Raw genomic sequence first — 21,901 nt, forward strand, 5'->3', positions numbered from 1 at the left:
ATCTTCACATTATAGATCTCCACAGAAGATTAAAAGGTCCCCGGAGAATTCCTGTATGGGTCAACGACGCAAACAGATGTCCTCCTCCGGCTCATAAAAATGAAAAACACCAAAAGTGGGTCCAGAAAGTAAAGAATTAACAGCAGCATTCCACTTCACACTAACTACAGTGACTATTACTGTAAACAGCGGCTCTGCGTTGCTGGTGGAATTTCACCTTCAACCTTATTTCACCTGCGTGTCATCCCGCTTGTCCACCAGCACATGTTTCTCCGCATTGCCCTCCTGACATTTCACAACATCACATTAGAGTTGGATTTGTGTAATGTGGGACTTACACCAATGACTGAAGGTTTTAGTTTAGAGATTTCGTGAGGTTCAAGGGTGCAAGGAGACGGAATTTGGGACAAAGGATCTGGCTCCAATCAGCGCATCTGACTGAGGTTGACTCCGCACCAACAGGAAGGCAGAGCCCGAGGCAACAGCGGGGAAATCAAACCCATCTTTCTCAATTGTTCACTCCAGATATAAATATCTTTTGACAACGCAAAGAGCCAAGTTAAAGGTGAGCCGTGTGCCACTGTGACCTCCCATTTGTATTTTTGCCCTCATAGGTCAGAGGTTACTGTGGATACATGTAAAAGTACACACACACACACACACACACACACACCTTCTATAGATCATATGCACGAATATACACACTTACCTGCATGCCTGTACAGTGTCCACACCTGGATGCACACACACATATACAAATTCATACATGCATGCATTCACTACACACATTCATGGATGAATGGAGTGTGCACATACACTGAAAAAAACACCGAACGCACACAACTAAAGATACCCATAGACACACAAGCAACACACATACACACGCGTTAACCTAAATGTGACCAGTTTTTTTTAAAAATTCATCCCGATATGACCTGAATAAGGCAGTAGTGAGAGGTGACTGGTCGTCTACTTTGTCTGCGTGGAATGCTTTACGTGACAAGACAGAAAGACTTCAAAGTCAGTGTCTCATCCTCTTCCTCCCCCATGAACACCAAAGAATGTGTGGCAAGGCGCAAATATAAAACACAAGTGTTTCTGTGGAAAAGAAAAAAAAAAAAAAAAAAAACTTCAACCCCCATGGACTGTGCTGCACTCCTGTCAGCGCATGAAGTTATTCCTCTTCAGTTGAAACCGTCTGACTTTTGACTGAGCCAAGTTTAGAGCTGGCCTCCTACCAGAGCATTGTTTACCAGCATCCTACTTAATTGCAGGGAGTATATGAAATCATGCTAAAAATACCCGAGCGCAGCAGGCTGTACGGAAGAGACGAATAAGTCCCCGAGTCAGCAAAGTTCTTCTTTACCGGGTGAAAGGCCAAGCGCTTGATGAGGCGATGCTTAGCGTAGAATTACCTGCACGCTCCTGTATCATCATCCTTTCTCTAACCACACACACACACTCATTCTCTTTATCTGGGATCAGCGTATCATCAAGGTAAAACTGCAGCTGCTATTTATCACCACAGAGCAACACGATCTGCTTTATTCTCCTGTCAAAAGAAGAGATATGACTCAAAGGAGGGAATGGCACCTAATCTTAGCTGTCAAGACACAAGCCTGGAGCTCTGCCATCCCTCCGCCTCCACACTACCTCCCTTGTTGGCCATGTCAAATTATCACAATTTATCTCGAACATCCTTCTGAGTCAATGCGACTCTCCAGATAATGATGGTGTCAGTTTTGTGGACTACATGAGCGTGTATATTTTGGTAATAAGACCCATCCGCTGACAATATAAAGCTCTTTACATGTCGGTTTCGTATCTGACTACGTGCTCGGCCGCTTTCACATAAACGAGAGCAATCTTATGTCGGACCTGGTAACGTTTCCATATTACTGTACTTCCAACACAGCATAAACTACTGTAACAATTGCCTTCAGGGAGAAGGAACATGTAATATCCTTTTAAGTCTGGACAAAATGTCATGGCAATCCATCTGTAGTTGAGTTATTTCAGTCTGGAAGTAGTGGACTGGCCGACATTGCCATCCATCCAGTAATGCTGCTAACATGTTTTCATTCATTGCCAGCTGCATGGATGGAATGAACACCAGCAATGCTTTACATACAGCATGTGAGTAAATAGGAATTAATTGAATTGAAGTTTAAACTTAAAGTCTTTCCATAAATGTCCCATTATGTCTGAATAAAACTGTGAGGAAAATTTACATAATAGACAAACCGTGTCTGAATGACAAAAAAAGGCATCACTTTAACAAAGAGATGAAGCCACTGATGTTACGTATTTTTTTATCATCTGAAAAGAGCTCAGAACCACCAAAACAAGAGGGGTGAGATATTATTTGAAAGAACATGTCTAAAAAAAGTAACATAAATTCTTGTTACCCAATCCATCCTTCACTTAATTCGAAAGTGATGAAGCATGTCTTAAACTATAAAATCCTAATGAAGACAATGTGACAGTAATCCTTTGGCTCCAACACTGGAGATAAACTCTAATGAAGTGTTATACAATCATTTAGCTCACAAGAGTGCCAGGGTCACATTTCAAAAGGTTCTGAATCACTCAGTGGGGAGACCGGGGTGAGTGATGGCCAGTGATGCTAGCCATATTTTTATTTTTTTGGTACACTATCAACAGAGCATCGGGTGCAGACAGACTGTGGCCTTTCAGCATGCAATACCTCCGTGACAGCGGATGACTCATGACAGCAGAATGTGATGGAGCAGGAAACATCATTGGCAATTACACTGTTAACTTCACAGGGATAACTATAGTAAACATGCTATTTTCGAAACACGTTTATGGGCCACTTGAGGGACATCCATCTGCAGGAATTGGAGAAGACAATGTGGAATAAAGCCCCAAACATCTTGGAAATGTGATCTATGTTTGCTCTGCTTGTTGCCTTAGTACAAAAATAAAAAGGATAATCAATTGTTGACAGTGACCAATATATCACTGAAATTATACTGAGCATATTTGTGTGTGCGTGTATGTGTATGTATGTGTATATGTGTGTGTGAGTGGTACTGGCTTTATTGGCAAAGGACGAGGAAATTATTAAGCTACTTGTAGATGCATATATGCACATGCAATATATATATACAACGAGAAAACATTGGAATTAAGAGTAGCCATAAAGCGTGGTATGACTAGATATAAAACGCTGAGTATAACTAGGGATGGGAATCGAGAACTGGTTCCAGTTGAGAACCGGTTCCAAATTGTCCAATCTGTCGGAATCGTATGCCTCCGAGCTTATCAGTTCCTCTAATCGATGCCCAGATGTGATGTTGATGGAGCGAAAAATGCAGAACTCAACTGCAAGGGAAGAGCAGCCTCCGGACTGTCTATAACATACACACGCTAGAGTAATTTCACTATTTCTATCTTGTAATTCATCTTCAAAAAAGGCAGCGGTTACAAGCATTTTTTGATTTAATGACTAAATAATAACATTTGCGAGATGAACGTGAAGTATACTACAAACTTTCTACGCCGTCACTCAGAGACTAACGTTAGCAGAGCAGAGCAGAGCGGAGCAGCGATCAGTAGTAACGAACGAGACCAGTTGACCAACACACACTGCAGCATTTAACAACTTAAACCAACTCTGAGGTGAGAAAGAGGATAGAAAATAAGAAGAAAATAACTTGGTGCTCAGTCTGTTTCACCTCAAAAACCCTCCGCCCACTCAATGTCTCGGACAGCGATGTCTTTCCCTGGAGCCCTTAACCCTCAAATGTGAAGTTGCTCCGTGACCATCATTTAAGAACAGGTGTGAGTTTATGAAACTTTGTATGTGAAGCAGGGCGTTGTTGGAAAACAGCAAATGCACTTAACTTGTCCCGAATAAAATGTCAGACCATTTTCACATAATTAAGACTTTTAAAGCCAATTTGTTACGTAAGCATCTTTTGCATGTCAGCGTGACTAACAAAGAGGTGTTTTTAAACCGAGTGAAAACACTAACACCCACGCTGAGAACAGAATGGTGGGAGATTTCTATAAATATTTAAAGGACTAAGTAGTAAGATACTTACTGGCAAATAACACAAGACGAACAATCTATCCGTGGGTAGTTGACAGTCTAGCTGATCAATATCAATTGACTGCTCTGCCAGGTGCTTAGACTTCTGGCTTTCAAAATCCACTTTCCATCCCACACCCCACCCACTGGAATTCCAAGACTCTCCAAATCGATCCCTGACGTATTTTCACATCTTAAATGAAATAATGAAAGACAGTGCAAGTGAGAAACCTATATTACCAGGCACGCCAGCTCTAAAAAACAAATATGTGTCAGTCTGAGGTCAAAAAATAAATATCGCAAGGTGATTTATTACCCTCGTCATCCTTTCATTAAATTTCTGCGCTAATTTATGAGGTTAATTTCTCTCCATTGTGAAAATTGGAACTTATGCGTCATAGGGTTAGGAAAGCTAAGTCTAATGACCTCTCACTAAATAACACAACACCGACTACATCAGCGATCACAGGGCGTAATACCTGGCTCATGTCATCTGCATTAGGGGACATTATTCTCTACATTTGTTGTTATTCTGTGTAAGTACATTGAGAGCCACTGCACCAGAGTCAAATTCCTTGTACGCGTAAACACACTTGATCAATAAAGATGATTTTGACACAAATAACAGTGGCAGAGACACATTCATTCCTGCACACTACACTACCTGCCTACCTCAAATGGTACACTTAATTTCAATGAACACGCAATTTTTTGATAAGTCCATAAACAGAGAATCAATCCCAAACAATTTTAATAATCAATTAAATGGGTTTTTAAGTAAAAGTGAAAAAAAAAATCACTAATTCCAGCTACTAGAATGAGAATATTTGCAGCTTTTCCTTGATTTCCTTAGTCTTCTATGATAGTAAACAGAATATTTTGGGGTTTAAGACTGTTTAAATAGGTCAACTGGGGCTCTGGGAAATTGTGATGAGCATTTTCCTCTATTTTCTGAAATTATAGATGATTAATCTATTAATTGAGAAAATAATTGGCAGATGAATCAACAATGAAAATAGTCTTTAGCTTTAGCCCTAGATACAACAGGGGATAGATTGAAACATTCATGCAAATGCAAATGATAACTCAGATTTATAACACTGGGTCATTTAGTTAACTCCTAGTTAACATCTTAAAAATAGACATAAACAACAGTTGATTCTAAGATGCTTAATGCTTAAGTATTTTACCAAATTGTGAAATTTCCTCAGCTATCTGGACATCTGGTGCATGATGAAGTCAAAAGGTATGAAGCTGAAGGTACAAACCGCTGAAATCATGAAAACACAATTTGCCATCTGTGTTGATATCTATGTTGCAATGTTGCTATTCCCCCCGTTTCATGAAATTACACAGAAAGGCCACTATTTTGGGAAGTACTGACAATGCTTTAAAGTGGAACATAAAAGCCTGTTATGATCCAAAACTACAAAACAGCCAGAATAAATCTGATTAGCTAACAGCTGTGGCTTAACAATGTGTTGAGATTTCTGGCCTTCATAATTTTTTTTCTCTTCTTTTCTCTATCTTTTAGTATTTTTAATGTTATTTATTTAATTTAACTTTTTATTATTTGTAAGTTTTATATATTTGAAATATTCATACACACTATAATTACTACTAGTACTGTTATTTTCTATACAGAGTCAATGACTTGGTGTTCTTGTTATTGAGGCCCTCTTAGAGGCCCCTGGGGATATTCTTGTCATAACAAAAATGGGAAATACTTGTAATTTTACACTTCTGTCCCCTTTTTTGTATCCCTAAAAAAAAACAACAAAAAAAAAACTTTCTGGCCTGCAGTGTCTGTTTTGGAACAAAATCCTTCCTCCACCCACCGATATTCTGACACGCTACTCGGCCACATTTATTTTTAATGTCTAATAATAGAGAAGGGTACTCAAAAGCACTTACTGGCAAACATTTTTACCTTAAATGATCTTAATGTTAGGAAAATTATACAACATCAGCTCTCATGCAGTATTAAGTTTAAAATGTGAATATTATATTTCATACTTGGTGGAGATTCACCTCAGATTGTTTAGTGACTACAGGCTCTATATGGTTATGAGTGCCAAAACAAACAGACTGGGTACCGCAGGATGTATATTTTTAGCAGTAAGACACCAAAAGGTAGATACAAAGATAACAAAGCAAAAAGTCTGAACTTCAACACCCCAGAATGACTTAACACATGAGATCATGGATACACAAAAGAGTCGAGTGGGGTAAAAGACATTGGCAAAAGTCCAGCATTCTTATCTGAAAGTGCTTACTCTGCTTTTTACATGAACATTTGGATTTCAAGTTTAAAGTCTGGCACCTGAATCATGATCTCTATTGTAAACTAGTTTGTGATGAAGGATAATGAGGCAAGTTTATTTTGGATAAAAATTCAGAACAGCTCTAAACTAACACAGTCGAATACTAATTCAATTCAGAAATTGTTTTCATGAAACGGAGCAAATGAGACTGAGGTCGTAGTATCCTGTTCACTTTTATTCCGGTGGTATTTAGTAAACTTGTTCACCTGCAGACAGATGTGGATCATATCGCTGAATATCAAAACTAGGTCAAAACCAAGTATATGGCTGGACTGTGTATGGTCAATGTGCTAAATTGTGGCCGATGTGTTACAGGGATAGTCAGCTGTAGTGTCTATAATGTGAATTCCTGCATATTAAATGTTCATCTGCAATTTTCTGTAGTTGTCCCAGTACTATTTGCTGGTAAAGTGTAGTGAAGTAGCACATCACATGACATGGTTAAGCTCCGTTTGAGTCAAAAAAAGGTTATAAATGCAGTTGCAAAAACAATACTTTCCACTCATATCTTGGGATGTTTGATTTGAAAGAGAACTTATCTTAATCATAACTATTCTAATTAACTCCCCCTGTTCTTTCATCTGTTTCTATCTGCAGATGTCTGTAAACAAATAGTCTCATCCATATGTTTATGTAGGATTAGCATACTAGGCTAACAGCCTGTCAGCTGTGTGACTTTATATCTGCGCCATGACGTCTTTCAGAGCACACAAACATCGCAAACACATGTCTCATATCCCCATGTCCTTTTATTCTTCATCAGCCACCACAGTGATGCAGTGATGGGGAAAAAGGATACAGCTCAACATCTCAACCAGTTGGCTAAAATCTGTTGGGCCGCTCGGCGCCTGATAGGAAGAAGGAAATTTACTGGCCCCAAAGGAAAAGTTTAAGATTTAGCTTCCCATTTATTTCACAGTGAATAAATGGGCAAGATGAATTTCTGTTGCAAAATGATCACACCTTACTCTTTTTGCAAAGAATTCCTAAATGATCTGCAAACTAGGGGGACTAATCAATCCAGCCATCCGTTTTCTGCCACTTCTCCAGGTTTGGGACCTTGTTGCTGCAGCCCAAACATCAATTTCCCATTAACATCCTCAAAGTGTGATACAAAATCTCTCCAGTGTGTTCTGTGTCTGCCTCGGAGGAGCCCTAACTGGAGACCCTACAACTTTACATCATCCAGTTGGAAGAGGGACCAAGCTACAACTTTTGCTTACACACTGTTTAACTACATTTTTCTATCTCAGAATTGGTTCTTATGACATGCTGTCTGACCACATCAGAAATCAAATATGTTATCATTGTTCTGAACAGCCTCAGTCAAAGATGACTGTCACAGAGAGGAGAGGGGGACAGGAAGATGCGGTATTGTTTCACTACAGAGATAAAGGAGTATATTTAATAATACTTGCACTCGGTCAGTGTTATGGGTCTCTCATTTGTCCTTCTCAAGGCAGCAACACTACAGGGTAACCAGGGTGACCAGGCTACCTTGGCTAAGCCGGCTAGCATACACCTATGAGCATGCTACAGCTAAGAGGTGCGCTGGGTCATACTGAACCAAGGAGATCATTTACCGAACTGAACATCCAATACCGAACGGTTCAGGACAGATACACATACCGTTACATGAATACCACCTGACTCATCGTACCTGACACCATGCCTGTGTCATCCAATCTCAAGCTGCAACTTAAACTGGGATCAGTCAACACAATATTTTGAGTCAGATTAGGCAATCATACAGTCATAAATTCTTGTCAACTCATTGACCTCAACCAGTCATAGCTTGCTGTCTTTCATGACTTGCATGACTTATATAGGTGATCAAGAAAGGAGACTTGATCACCTTTAATGAAGCTTAGCGAAAGTTAAATCAGGAAGAATATCTTCATGCTTTCTCACTCTCTCTCTCTGAATCAGCTGTCTGAGGCATACACTCTTTCAGTTAAACCAAACAGATTTTGCCATGACCTCTGTGAGCCAATCATCTTGTTGCTGTCAAACTGACTTTTCCTCTCTCTGTTGCTGTCAGCTGTCATTTCAGTATTAGATTGATAACCCTCCTCCACCCCATTCACCTCCAGTTTTCATCAGTTCCAGTGCCCTTCCACTGAGCTCATCAGATGCCTGCTCCATATTATACCCATCCAGATCTCCAGCCATTGCCCTCACCCCTTCACCACCACAGTCTATTCCTGTACAACTCATAGCATGACCTCCCCCTTTAAAGGATTACAGCATGATGGGGTCTTATTGCCAAAGACTCCTCAAATATTTCCTCAACTTTCCCTTTTCGCTTCAGCATGTTTACAGTTGTGCGTGAAAGAGCACTCTGTGTACTTCTGCATCATAGAAGTTGCCAAAATAGGCGTGAGAAGGGGAAAAAATTCTGACATGCTACTCTTTTTCTAGAAAGATGAGATCTGGAACACATGGTAATAATAAGAGCTTTTAATAATTTGCAGCAACTAACGTTTCAATGTTAAAATTAACCTTATTAAAAGCATTTATTATTACCGTGTGCTCCAGACCTCATCTTTCCAGATCTTGCCTCAGTTGTCCTGTCTGTTAAAGCACCGGCTTGAGCTTCAGTTGGCTGATGCGCCGAGACTCCTACACCTTTATGCTACTCTTTTTGCTAAGACGTTGTGAGGAGTCCTACAAGCTGCATCTGTTGTCTTCCACCACGACATGCTAAAAAGGATTTTAAAAAGGATAAAAAAACCCACTAATTTTTCTTCCCAATAACCACGTCTGTCAAGCCATTATCAGGCTGATACTGTGTAGTCTGATCTCAGCGTTACCCTTACTTATGAACAAGCTCCCAGGATACAAGGTAACAACATCACCTGGGGGAAGTTTGAAAGCCCAAAGGTAGAGGAAGCCAGCAATGTTTCCATGTCTGATGGTTTTATTCTCACCCAAGGTGAGGTAAACAAGCCAAGTTGTAGTCTTCGAGGACACTATAGCAGGACTCAAGAGCATATTTCTTTCTAGTTGGTTACCTCGCTACTTTGTACACTGGAAACACTGAATAATATAATGAACAAGATTCAACAAAAGTTTTATCATCCCATTAGAAAACTAGATATACTGCCTTGTGGTTGTCAAGTTGCAGTTTACATCCATGTGTGTCCAGACTTTGAAGGAATTTAATAAAAGGTATTAAGTGTAATTTCCTTGTATGTGTTCACATGCTTGGCTAATAAAACCGATTCTGACAGAACACAAAGTTGTAGCCATGACAGTCGACAAAGCTTCAGATATGGATGTGGCTGCAAAAAAGCTACAAATTATAACAACACACACACACACCTTCAACCCGGCAGCACAGAGGATCTATATAATCACCACAGTTTCAAGGTGGGGACCCAAGATTAGTGTCACCAATTCAGTATCTCAGATAAATGTGAAATATGGTCACAATCTCCCCTTCTGTTCCTGAGTTATGGCATTGAATAATTATGGCCAGAAAAGTGTTTTTGCAGAACATTATGTTGTCCCAGTGAAGTTGACCTTTGACCTTTTGGATTTAGAGGAGACTTGTGGCCAAAAAACTTGTTATGTGAGGTCACAGTGACCTTAACCTTTGACCACCAAATTCTTATCAGTTCGTCCTTGAATCCGAGTGGACATTTGTGTCAGATGTAATCAACTTCCCCCCCGGTGTTCCTGATATATTGCTTTCATGAGATTGGGAGGGACGTGAGTTCACAGTGGCCTTGACCTTTGACCACCAAAATCTAATCAGTTCATCCTTGAGTCCAAGTGGACGTTTGTGCCAAATCTGAAGAAATTTCCTCATTCAAGGCATTCCTGAGATATCATGTTCATGAGAATGGGACAGATGGACAGACGGAAGGACAGACTTACGGATGGACAGATGGACAACCCGGAAACATAATGCCGCAGCTGTCGCCGGCACGGAGGCATAAAAACAAAAATACACATGTTCTACTGGATCATGGATGGAATCATCAAGACCTTGATATCCGTGCCAAAGTGAAATCTTTCTCTGACCTCTCACTCACAACACTGCTGGCAGAAAAACTGGAATCTCCACACATCCATCACTTGACACAACATGTAGTTTATATTCTGACTAAAGGTTCTGCCCTGCCTCATCCAGCTCTGATGGACTAGTCTCTCAGGGCAGCTGTTGAGACATTGCATTCTAAGTTTATGTGCTAGAATTCCCATGGCAAAGTTCTCAGGACTCACAGGTGTAAATCTGAAACTCACAGTCATGAGCCCGTCTCTCTCTGGGCAGGAACAGCAATATTTAGATGAGATCTTGAGAAAATCTGAGGATTAAATGTCATCTCTTAACCTCAAGAGTGAAAAAGACCCCCTCAATATATCACTGAGTAAATCTACATACAGCCATAAAATAGCCTGTGCCAGTAAGGCTAATGGAAACATCTTTGGCATTTTGTTCTTCCATATTTCCCGATATATACCGTACCAGTAAAAAGTTCCTTCCCATTCCCTTGAATGAGAAACTGTGTCCAAACTTTTGACTGGTACTGTACTTTATGAAGAAGCTCCAGACTTTATACCTGCTGATTTCACAAGTTAGTGTTTTAGTTTTATAAAATATTTTAAAAATCATAATATATTTTGTCCCAATACAGACGTGGAACAAAATGTTTTTATGAATTGTATAAAAGTCCAAACTTCATAAAGATGTGTTACATTTTGAACTAGAATATAATATAAAAACAGCCTAAGCTCTGCTACCTCCAATGTATTTTCTTTATGTCAGTACCTTTGAACATCTGGCAGAGGATTCTTCCAGCACCAGCTGTCAATTAGCTCTTAATGTGAAGTCACATTTTTGGAAAGAGGGTGGCTTACTAAGCTGAAAAAAGATCAACATGACGTCAATCAGCACAACACTTCTTTTTTTTTTTTTCTCTCCTCAATTAATGCCAGCACATGTGCTATATGTGCTATATGCAATCTGATACTAACAGAAACTGAAGCTTGATGTGGCTGTGAAGTAACGGTGTGGAAATGTTTAATTTCTTATAACAAAAATATTAAACATCTACAGTGTATAAACTAACCCTGAGCTGTTCATCATGTTGTGCTGCTGGCTTTGAGCTGAGCTTATGCAGGGCTGCCATGCATGTTTATTACACTGCTTGTTTCTCTCCCATTGAGAAGTTGATGTCTGATTTTTGTGTTAAATTGCAGTCTTCAGTTTGATCCAACTGAGACTACACTGTAATCTACAAACTCGGTTGTGGTCAGTCTCCATTGCTCTTACCATGTCTTGTCCATACATGTGCTTGTATATAGGCTGCCGTCCTATCGTACAGACATAGTATATAACACAGACAAAGACAAAGTCGAGCCTAGTAAACAGTACAGGTTGTTCTGTTATTTCTCTAAAACCATTAACTGTCAGGAATACATGGATCCTCATCCTTCCCTCGGGCACATTTCCCCCTGTAAATGGTAAATATCTGATCCTGTATTTTTCCACTCAAAAAAAAAAAAAAAAAAAAAAAAAAAAACGTACTCTGGGATTTTCCGTTGTTTGGAAAGGAACTAGGACGAATGTTTGCACCTCACGTTTAGATGAGAGCAAATCACTGCATTTCCAGAGAGTATTTTCTCTCAGACCCATGAGGAGCGCCATGGTATTACATACCAGAGGATCAGAGTTAATAAAATCGCTGTAATTCCTGCCTCTTCTATCTCAGTAGTAATAAAAACACAGAATGAAATGCGGTACTATAAATAGACACGAGTATCTAATAATATCCTATAATGGGTGCCGGCCAATGTTGAGCTCACATTGTGCTCTACTGACCCCTGACTGTGGAAATCAATCACAGCTTCATCCGTACCCTAACCAACACCATATTGTTTTGATTTCTTGTATGTGTAATATAAAAGCTATTCTTGCAGCAACGATTTGAGACAAAAAAAGATCTTGGCTAACTGATATGGATACAAAAACGTTTATCAAACCCATAGGTGCTCGGATGGATTTTGATCACGAGTGCACCGTGTTTTGGATTAATGAAATTCTGCAGCACGAGAGGCGCCATCACGTTACAGGACAACTACTTTAAGATCTGGAAAGGATCATGTTTGAACACAGATGACTGAATCATCTTTTGGCCTGTGAAAAGTGCTGTGTTGTTGCCACGACAACACTGTGTGCATCTATTCATAGCTACCCATCCGTGACATCCCATGTGTAATGTGCTCATCAGATGTTTATGTACCACTTGGTTTTGTGAAAACACATCAAAACAAACCTGACATTGGAGCAACTGCTACAGAAATGATGATGATGATACTGGTGGCAGTTGTGGTTGTGACATCCTTGCATGAATTTGGAGGAAAAAGATTCTGAACAAAAGTGAAAGGTCTAACAAGGACAACATGGTTCATTGGTATCATAAATTGTAAGTTATTCTGAACATAAGATGCAAATCAGGAATGCATAAGTAAATCATTTTTACAAAAACTTGATAGCTGCTTAAAATCTACTCTTATCTGCAACCAGACAGTAAGAGCTAAGATCAAAGAGCAGCTTTACAAAAACTTATCGAAACTCTATTAGATGTGAATTTTCTACATTTAAAAAAAAATGTAAACATGGCATTGAAGAGAGCAGTCAAGGCTGAGTGCTGAGTTGAAATTCATTCATTCAAAGCAACAGTAGAGCTCCTGCCATCATTTTGAGTTTGAGTCTCGCAGTGCTGACGTTAACATGTTTGTTAGTAACATGTATGAAAGCATAAAAAACAGTAACCTATGTATCGCAGCATCTCTATGAAACACTGCATGAGCCAAACACAGGTCAGGACTTGTCCTGTTAAGTCACGCTCACTTTTGCCAGAGGTAACAAAAGATTCTACTGAAAGGTGTGAGCATGATTGCTGGGTGAGTTTTAGGACTGACAGTCCGAGTGCACCCTTGTCTGTACAGTATATCCTGTAGTAAAACCACCACCGGACAATGAAGAAAGTCGTGTGAAGTTGTCTGTTTGACTTTCTCAAATTAGGCTCCAGTCCAACACAAACAGACGAGAACAGCTACAGTGGACGTTATTTTTTTAAGCAAAACAAAGTTGCTTTTTAGGTTTAGTTCAGCAGTTGGTGAAAAGTAAACAAACCAGAATTGAACATATTAAAATATGTTGTCATGGAAATTAAATTTCCTGGTTAAGCCAACAAACACAATGACTCTCTGCTGTATGTTACATATACACTTGTGGTGGCTACCTGACACAGGAGCTCATGGGCTGTGTCTGAAATCACTTGCTACATACTATATAGTGCACTATATTTATTGTCTGCCATTTAATTTGATGCTCTGAATTCTAAGTATGTAAATTTATCCACTATATAGTGCCCTCAAAACTTACACAATGAAACAAAAAAAATAGTGTCCATGGCTCATACACTTCATTCTGCTAACAATCCCATAAAACTATGCACTGTATTTTTATAGATGCAAGATAGATTGCTGTTGTACGACTCCACAGCTGTTAGTGATGTCACAAACTAGACTTGGGCGGTATCAAGGTGTTGCAGTATACCAGGGTATTTATAAATCCTGAAGGTATGATTTTCAATACTGTCAAAAATACAGACTCTCTTATTTCTGTTAAACTGATACAGAGATGCTGTATTAAAGCGATGTATTGTAGTGCACAGCACACACCACCAGAGGTCAGTCTCTTCTTGTGGAACAGGCAGCTGGGCTGAGAAAGATGGCGACTGCGAGTAGTGGGGATAACGTTACAGAACCAGTAAAAAAGAAAAATGCCTCTGCCCATGTTTGGTGGTCTTTTGGGTTCAGTCCCGAACTCCCCATATAACTTTATCTTGAGATGACTTCTTTCAACTACAAAAGTAGTTTATTAGCAACATGATTTTATTCAACGGCCAGTCTGTCACACCACCCGCACATCATCTCCGTTCAGCCCACTGATGTCTCATCGGGTCCTCCAGCAAGAATCTATGGAAGAAGCGCTTATTTCCTATCTGTTCATTATTCTATAAGCCATAAGTATTTAAACCCAGCAAAACTTGTCTAAGTAGGCTAATTGTATATTAGACACACAGCATTGTGGGCTAGACAATGTCAAACATGCTACAAGCTCAGCTTTTACGTTTTTTTCCCTTTAAAACACAAATACCGTCATATACTGCAGACCCCAATGAAATGTCAGGAAGGTATGAAAATATAGATATCACCCAAGCCTAGCATTGAATGTCTGAAGGGAGTAGTGAATGATGGAGTGATTTTGGATACAGGCATGGTGTTTTTAAAGGAATAGTTCACTCAAATTTCAAGTTCAAGTTCCAAAAAAGGCTTAAAAAAAAAAAAGAAAAAAAAAAAAGAAGTAACTCCATAGAGCTCATGCAGCATAATTTATGTGTTCTGAATCCAAAAGTTCAAAAAGTCCTCACTGAAACAGATGGAGTGAAAGGTGGCGTAATAGAGATGTGATCTTTAAAGTCTAATCTTCAGAAAAATATAATTGAAATGGAAAGCGTAGCATAACTACAGCCTAACTACAACCCAGAAATTAGTTTCTGGCTTGAGGAAACATTCTGTGCAAAATGAGTTGTTTTTTTTTATGTGATGCAAGACTTCTAATTTAACGTCAGGAAGCATAATACAGTCAGAATTTTATGAACTGTCAAAAACACATAATTCAATTAGGTATCATCCCATAACACATCATAAAGCATTTTTAAAAAGACGTAAAAGGTCAACTGACACCACGCCTCACTACAGACGTTTTCACTTTACTTCCCTGACCATGCACGCTCGCTTTCTGCAAGGTCCTGCTTCACATTCCTACAGTCAATTTTATGCATTCACACCTTGAAGTGGCTAACTTTGATTATCAATATATTTCCAAAAACAACTTTGCCTTTTGAACCATCTTCATCTGTAGCTAATGTGGAAAGCTTTAATGCTTGTTCACCTTCACACATGCAGAACACACTGCCCTTATTCAGAATTCTTGGAAGTAACTACTGGAGTGTGTAAGTGCTTCTCAGTGATTAAACTGGTCATCTGGAGGTGCACCAGTTCAGTATTAAGCACATGTTCCTTCCTTAAATTTCCACTGTGCATGCAGTTGCTATAACAACACAGCACTGATTTAAATATACTTAGCATTTTATAGCAATTTAGAATCAAAGATGGCCAATTTAAACTGAAACAGAGCCATTCAAAAAACACATCTCCTCGAGAATTAATTCAGCTATTAACGACATTTACACCTAACTTAACTGCCTTAAAGCTTGCATGGCCAATGAACTTAGCCTCATAACCCCCACCCCCAACTCCCCCCCAAAAAACAGACTAGACAAATGCTCAAAATGACAAAAAAAGTACATAAAGGGACTTAGTGCACATAGGAGTCCCATTTGCATAACTAGAAATAAACCTTAGAGTAAAAAAACAAGAACAAAAACACAATTTAGGTCAATTGACAAAACTCTGAAATGCACAAAACCATTTGCAACTTTCTCAAAGAAAAATGTTGCATTATCATCAGAATTAACATTTACAAAAACAACATTAGTCACACTATTTTGGGGTTGCTGCGTGTTTTTAAAATCTCTATCTGCATGTTTTTGGTTTGACTGTCTACATGTGGGGTGGACGGGGTTGACATGAACTGTCCCACAGTCCCTCCCACTGGGTCTGGTATTCAGGTACAGCTCCCTCCCTCTTTCTATAAAGCCTCTCATGTTTGCAGTGTAAACTTCAGACTTCAACTCATGGTAAACTCTTTACAACCTTGGAAAAAAACAAAACAAAACACCAAAATCTGCTAAACTGTAAACAACACACTTGGATGTGCACCATAAATTCTCCTCATCACGTTGTAAGTTAGAGCCTGAGGTAAGTGACTATTTCCATCATTTTAATTTAAGTTCAGACATTTTTTGAAAGGTTTTTTAACATTTTTCCAAGGGTAAAAAAAATGCAAATTGATGTCCTGTTAAATTTGGGGTAAGGAGTTTGAAGGACAAGGGGTTAAATTTGTGGGGGGGGTGGTTTAATAATCTGTGCATTCTGATGTATGGATGTTTATGTTGGATGGATGTTCAAAACTTTTCTTTACAAATCCATCACTACTGATTTGTATTTGATTAATCAACAGATGCCACTAGTTATGAAGCTAAAAAGGCTATAAATACGTTTAATACCAATTCAATGCAAACTAATCAATCATCAGTCATGTCTTTGGCAGACGTCCAGAGCTAACTTCCTCAATGCAATTACTGTTTCTTTAACACTAACAGCTCCCAGCCAAAATGAGATTAGCCCTGCACACTGTCATCTGCTGCTGTGTTTTCACCATGGTGCTGCCACTGGTTAAAGGTGCCACAGGGGACTTCAACAGCAGCCTGAAAAAAAGGTGAGCTGCCTCATAAACAAGCACATGAGAACATTGTGTTCATTCTTAATAAAAGCCTATTTTTATCTCCTCTGTAAGAGATATTTATATCAAGTCATGTCTATTGTCAAATGAGTAAATTAATAAATTAAGTGAATAATTAACTTAAGTGAAGAAAATGTCCCAGAGAATTTGAGTTTTACTAGAGGTTGACAGATACTGGATTTTTGAGGCTGATACTGATATCGATATTTGAAATCTAGCAACTATATATCGACCAATATTGGTTTTTGTTGTTGTTGATAAGAATCCCATAAATTTGGTTACTACAGAATTGTGGCCAAGATATGCACTGAGTGGAACATTTTACAGTTGAAAAATGATATTTTTAGTGTTCTCTGGTGCACAAACTGTTACAGAGACACTGTTTGTCTTTGGCTTTTCTATACTGCAATAAGTAATTTCTTGTTACTTACTGGCGGACATATATATTTGTGATAAGCTTTTATCACCCAAAATATCTGCCTGGCAGATTTTATCAGTTGGGTAATTGCTTGCTTTTCAAGAATCAAATGCTATTTTCTTGAGACAACTGAAGATCTGCAGCCTTCCATGATAATGCCAACTAAGCTAAGCTGGCATCATATGAAACCATGCCATTTTTTGAATGTGCAATGCTGTGTTTTTCTCTAATGTTGTCACATAATGAAAGTACAAGACAATTTGTCTGAATTAGTCAGTTCCTTCCATCACAATTTCTGTGCTCTGTGGCAGGTTCAGAGTATGGATGCAGAGCCGTATGAGGAGAGACCTGCGCAACAGTGTCGAGACAGCCAGTGAGCAGTACTCTGACATCCACATGGGACCACAGCAGGACGGAAATGCGAAAACTGTCTCACTCTCATCAAGGTAAAAAGAGATGCTGCATTCGTTATGCATTTGAATGTGTCACAGATGCTGCTGCGAAAAGGTTTTATATTAAAAAGGAGTTTGAATATTCAAAATCCACATTTTAAAAAGGGAGGATAGTCAAGATTTTGGATGAAACTTTTACATGAATCTAGATTCATCTTGATGATAAATTGGATTTAAACGCGGTTAACATAATGAGTGAACAGATCACATTTAATAACCATGGGAAGCATCAACAATCTAAAAATACAGCATCTTCTTCTTCCAGCTTTGGGTTAAATATCAGACCCAGGAGGTCAACATCAACCAAATCATCTGGCTGTGTCCTATTCACATGCTCATACCACGACCTGCTCCACCGACTGCACCAGATTAGCCAGCAGAAAGATGCCAATGCCCCTGAGAACAAGATCAGCTCGAAAGGCTACGGGCGCCGACGCCGCTCACTCCCGGATGTCACTCAGCTTGCCCTCCTGACAGGAAGACAGAGATGGAGCACTGAAGCTGGTCAACAAGTCTACATTCACAAACGCACAGGCACAGTGGCCTAAGACCGGCACGGAAAGGCAGAGGAGAATCCTTGTTGGGGTTATTTGCTCACAGCAGATGAAGATAAGTCCCCTCAGAGGTTTTTTTCCAGAGACTTACTACTAGATATGCAGAAAGAACAGCTGCTCTATCTGTACAGCCCATCAGAGGAAACTTTGCTCAGGTCACTCTGGGAGATTCCACTAATAGATACTGTGTGTGCATGCTTAGGTGCAGGTTTCAGTATGTCTGAACAAGTGTGTGATTTATGGTTGAATTCAAGTCAGACCTGTGGGACTTCACAGGAATGTCTGTCTCTTCTTTAGCTTCCAAAGTGAACTTGGCTGCTGAGACTGAAGACAATTCCTGAAGATCTTCTCCGAAACACTCATGAACTGAGGAGGAACCGAGGCTGAGACAGGGGAGTCTTTTTTTTTTTTTTTTCCTTATGAAACTGACATTACTGGACCCCAAACTGTCACATGCAGGATTCTCCCAAAAAGGAACTGAATAGGATGAACTGCTTGTAAAGTGCAATTTATAAAATACGTACTAAGCATATTCATAGTTAAAAATGTAATTAACAGCTTGTATATAAGGAAATATAAAGTTACCTTATATTTAATCATATAATACAACTATATTTTTATACAGCCAATACACATATTAAACATGTCTTTTTATCATTTTTAACTTCAATGAAGTATCTGGTGTATCGTAACTGTGTAAATAGTTATTTTGTCCTATATTCTTCATGTGCATTAAGTATCTTATCACTGAGTTATGTGTTATATAAACTGCGTTATTGTGTTGATTATACCTTACTGGAAATTAATCATATTAGAGACATTTTAAGGTCATTTGTTTGGATGGTGAAAGTCAAACATGAAATTGTAAAAAACAAAAACAAACAAAAAAAAAAACCCAACTCAAGCAAAAGGGGTTAGTTAGTTTTTGGCTGGACTTTGGATGTCATGGAAAGTGACTGAGAGTCTCTTTTTACTATAAACTAGAAGAACCGATGATCTGATCAAAGTGTTGTGCTGCCATCTAGCTTTAAAGTAGGCTACATGTTAACAAATCAAGGCCAAGCTATTTTGAAATCAATGTGGCCTCAACAAAGCACTTAGTATGTTAAATGTTTCATCTTAAAAGCCTTAGTTTTGACATTTATCTGCTTCTTTATTTGAATGTAATAAATCCTAATTTAGCCATAATTCAGTTGAAATTACTTGAAATGGTATTAGGTAACATGATTTGTGTCCTCTTGTGGTAAACACAGCAGGAATTGTAATAGTTTTCAGCTGGCAGTGAAGTCCTTGTTTCAGAAATAAATGAATGAACTTAAAGCAACTTTGATGTCATTTGGTGACCTAATACTAGTAATATTCTGCTTGTGCGTGTGTGTGTGTGCCAGTGTTAGAGGATTCACAGGCAACACAGTGTCCTGTGTAATTTTATGATGTACGTGTAGAAAACAGGATTAAACCCTGAGTTTTTAAAGTCAAAAAAGCTGTGCATACCATTCTAAAAATAAGAACTTCATCAGAAGAAAAGTCTAAAAGCAACACATGAAATTAAATTAATTTGACTTGGGCCGACATACAATTGTGTAATCACGACATTTCAGCAATATTAATTACCCTTTGGCAAAGACAAAATCTAAGTTTTGATGAATGGACAGCAGTGTGTTCCTCAGCAAATCAGGAACACTGAGGAGGACCAGATAGAAATATTAAATCACTATGGAATTTGACCTCCACTGATAGTGCAGAGTGGCCACTCTCTCCGGAAATTACACACAATTTCATCATAAATCTGGTTATTTTCATTAAAACATCAAAACCTCCACTGGAATAAGCAAATCAAATTAATGGTTTACATCTCTGGGACTTTGTACATGTTTGTTTGCAAAGAAATTTTTAAAAAGCTGTTACTTCAATCGGGAAAATCTTATTTTAATTTCCTCCATCAATAATATGTGTTGACCGCTGCTGTTTTCCACGCTATGCACTGTGCTGCAGGAGAAAATATGACACAATGCAAATAAAATATAGTTTTCTCTGCTACTTAAATGTCCCTTTATTACCCACTGACAACCCTAAAGCCCATTACTGCAGGGACAGCATTCACGGTCTGTTGACCGCTTTGGCCCAGACTGAAATATCTCAATAGCTACTTAATCACTTGCCATGAAATTTGGTGCAGACATTCATGGTTCCAAGACCAGAGCCATCAGAAGCATCTGGGTCAACTTAAACAATTCATCATACATGTACTGTACACATATAACCTACAAGGCATTACTTGCTTAGTTCTTTCTGGCCAATGGGAAATATTGTAGTTCTTAGAAATTCCTGATATCACCTACTCAAAATTACACCTACAACAGTGATATACATGTTTTTCTCACTTGTCTGGTCATATGTAAGGTCTGCATGACATGTAAAGAGCTCCCAGAGGAATCCCTGCTGTGGTGCTCCATTACTTTGTAAACTACTTCTCTGAAATCGACCCTTCGAGGGCGGAGGATCACGTGTAATGTAATAACTGCTTATGCCTTTATTGGACAGCTAGTGGAAAGCAGCAGCAAATATTTTTGTTTACATAATATTTACTTACACTTGACAACAATGGCACCAATGCTTTTTGCAAATGCAATAACTTTAAAAGGACCACTGTGTAGGATTTAGGGGGAATCTATTGGCAGAAATGGAATATAATATTCACAAGTATGTTTTCATTAGTGTATAATCACCCGAAACTGAGAATTGTTGTGTTTTCGTTACCTTAGAATGAGCCCTTTATATCTACGTAGGGAGCGGGTCCTCTTCCACGGAGCCCGCCATGTTGCACCGAAATGTTTCTACAGTAGCCCAGAATGGACAAACCAAACACTGGCTCTAGAGGGGGACTTTCGCATTTTTTGCGAGTTTCGCGGTCACCGTAGGTTCTCCCACACTTAGAAGGGGAGGGTGGGGGGAGGGGCATACAGTTGGTTGCAATATGAAACCTAACCGATACATTCCACTAAATCCTACACACTGGTCTTTTAAATCAAGTCTCTTGAATTAATTTAAATTTACTGGTGTTATTAAAATAGTCTATGATATAAACACTATATTGTATATTCTTTATCAAGAACTACCATAACTATGGAAAGGTTGAGGGCTAAGTATCAGAGAATTCAAACTCTCATCAGGGGCCATGAGAGGGTCTAAACTACTGTTGGCAGATCTTCCTTCACTGTCCAGATGGTGGTGTCATAAGCCTTATTCCACAACTCTGAAACCACACAGAATAAAGGTAGTCCACAGACATATCCGTACCACTGATGTTCATTAGAATAGATCACATAAACAATAATTTTGCCAAAACATGTATTTCAGGAAAGGTATTCTTTTTCTTTTAATAATGATTATTTCCTCTCTAATTAAGAACTGTACCAGTAGAATTTGTACTGTAAGTAAATAAAAATTCAAAAGGTAAAATGGCTGGAATTAATGATTATTTTCATTATATTAATCTGATTCATTATTTTCTCAATGGATCATTTGGCCAATAAAATATCAGATAACAGTGAAAAACACCCACCACAATTTACTAGAATCCAAAATGACATCTTCAAATGTCTTGTTTTGTCTAATCAACTCAAAATCCCAAAGATGTTCAGTTTAC

The 21,901-nt window shown here is 38.8% G+C and overlaps 1 protein-coding gene and 1 long non-coding RNA gene across 6 annotated transcripts in view; one reads left to right on the plus strand and one right to left on the minus strand.

Moving 5' to 3' along the window:
* The window catches only part of LOC122986400, a 65,363-nt gene that overhangs the window by 21,139 nt on the left and 22,323 nt on the right, over positions 1–21,901 (minus strand). The window lies entirely within an intron of this gene.
* Positions 16,023–20,284, plus strand: admb (adrenomedullin b). The gene is made up of 4 exons (XM_044357647.1): positions 16,023–16,284; positions 16,689–16,804; positions 17,558–17,692; positions 17,964–20,284. Exons 2-4 carry the CDS (start codon positions 16,701–16,703, stop codon positions 18,244–18,246), a joined length of 522 nt encoding a protein of 173 aa, XP_044213582.1. The 5' UTR covers positions 16,023–16,284; positions 16,689–16,700; the 3' UTR covers positions 18,247–20,284.

Source organism: Thunnus albacares, chromosome 7 (genome assembly GCF_914725855.1).
Source record: "Thunnus albacares chromosome 7, fThuAlb1.1, whole genome shotgun sequence".
NCBI classification, from domain to species: domain Eukaryota; kingdom Metazoa; phylum Chordata; class Actinopteri; order Scombriformes; family Scombridae; genus Thunnus; species Thunnus albacares.

Coding starts and splice junctions, on each gene's coding strand:
- admb (XM_044357647.1), top strand. CDS start 16,701: ATGAGATTAGCCCTGCACACTGTCATCTGCTGCTGTGTTTTCACCATG. Junction 16,805..17,557: donor AACAGCAGCCTGAAAAAAAG/GTGAGCTGCCTC, acceptor GCTCTGTGGCAG/GTTCAGAGTATGGATGCAGA. Junction 17,693..17,963: donor ACTGTCTCACTCTCATCAAG/GTAAAAAGAGAT, acceptor TTCTTCTTCCAG/CTTTGGGTTAAATATCAGAC.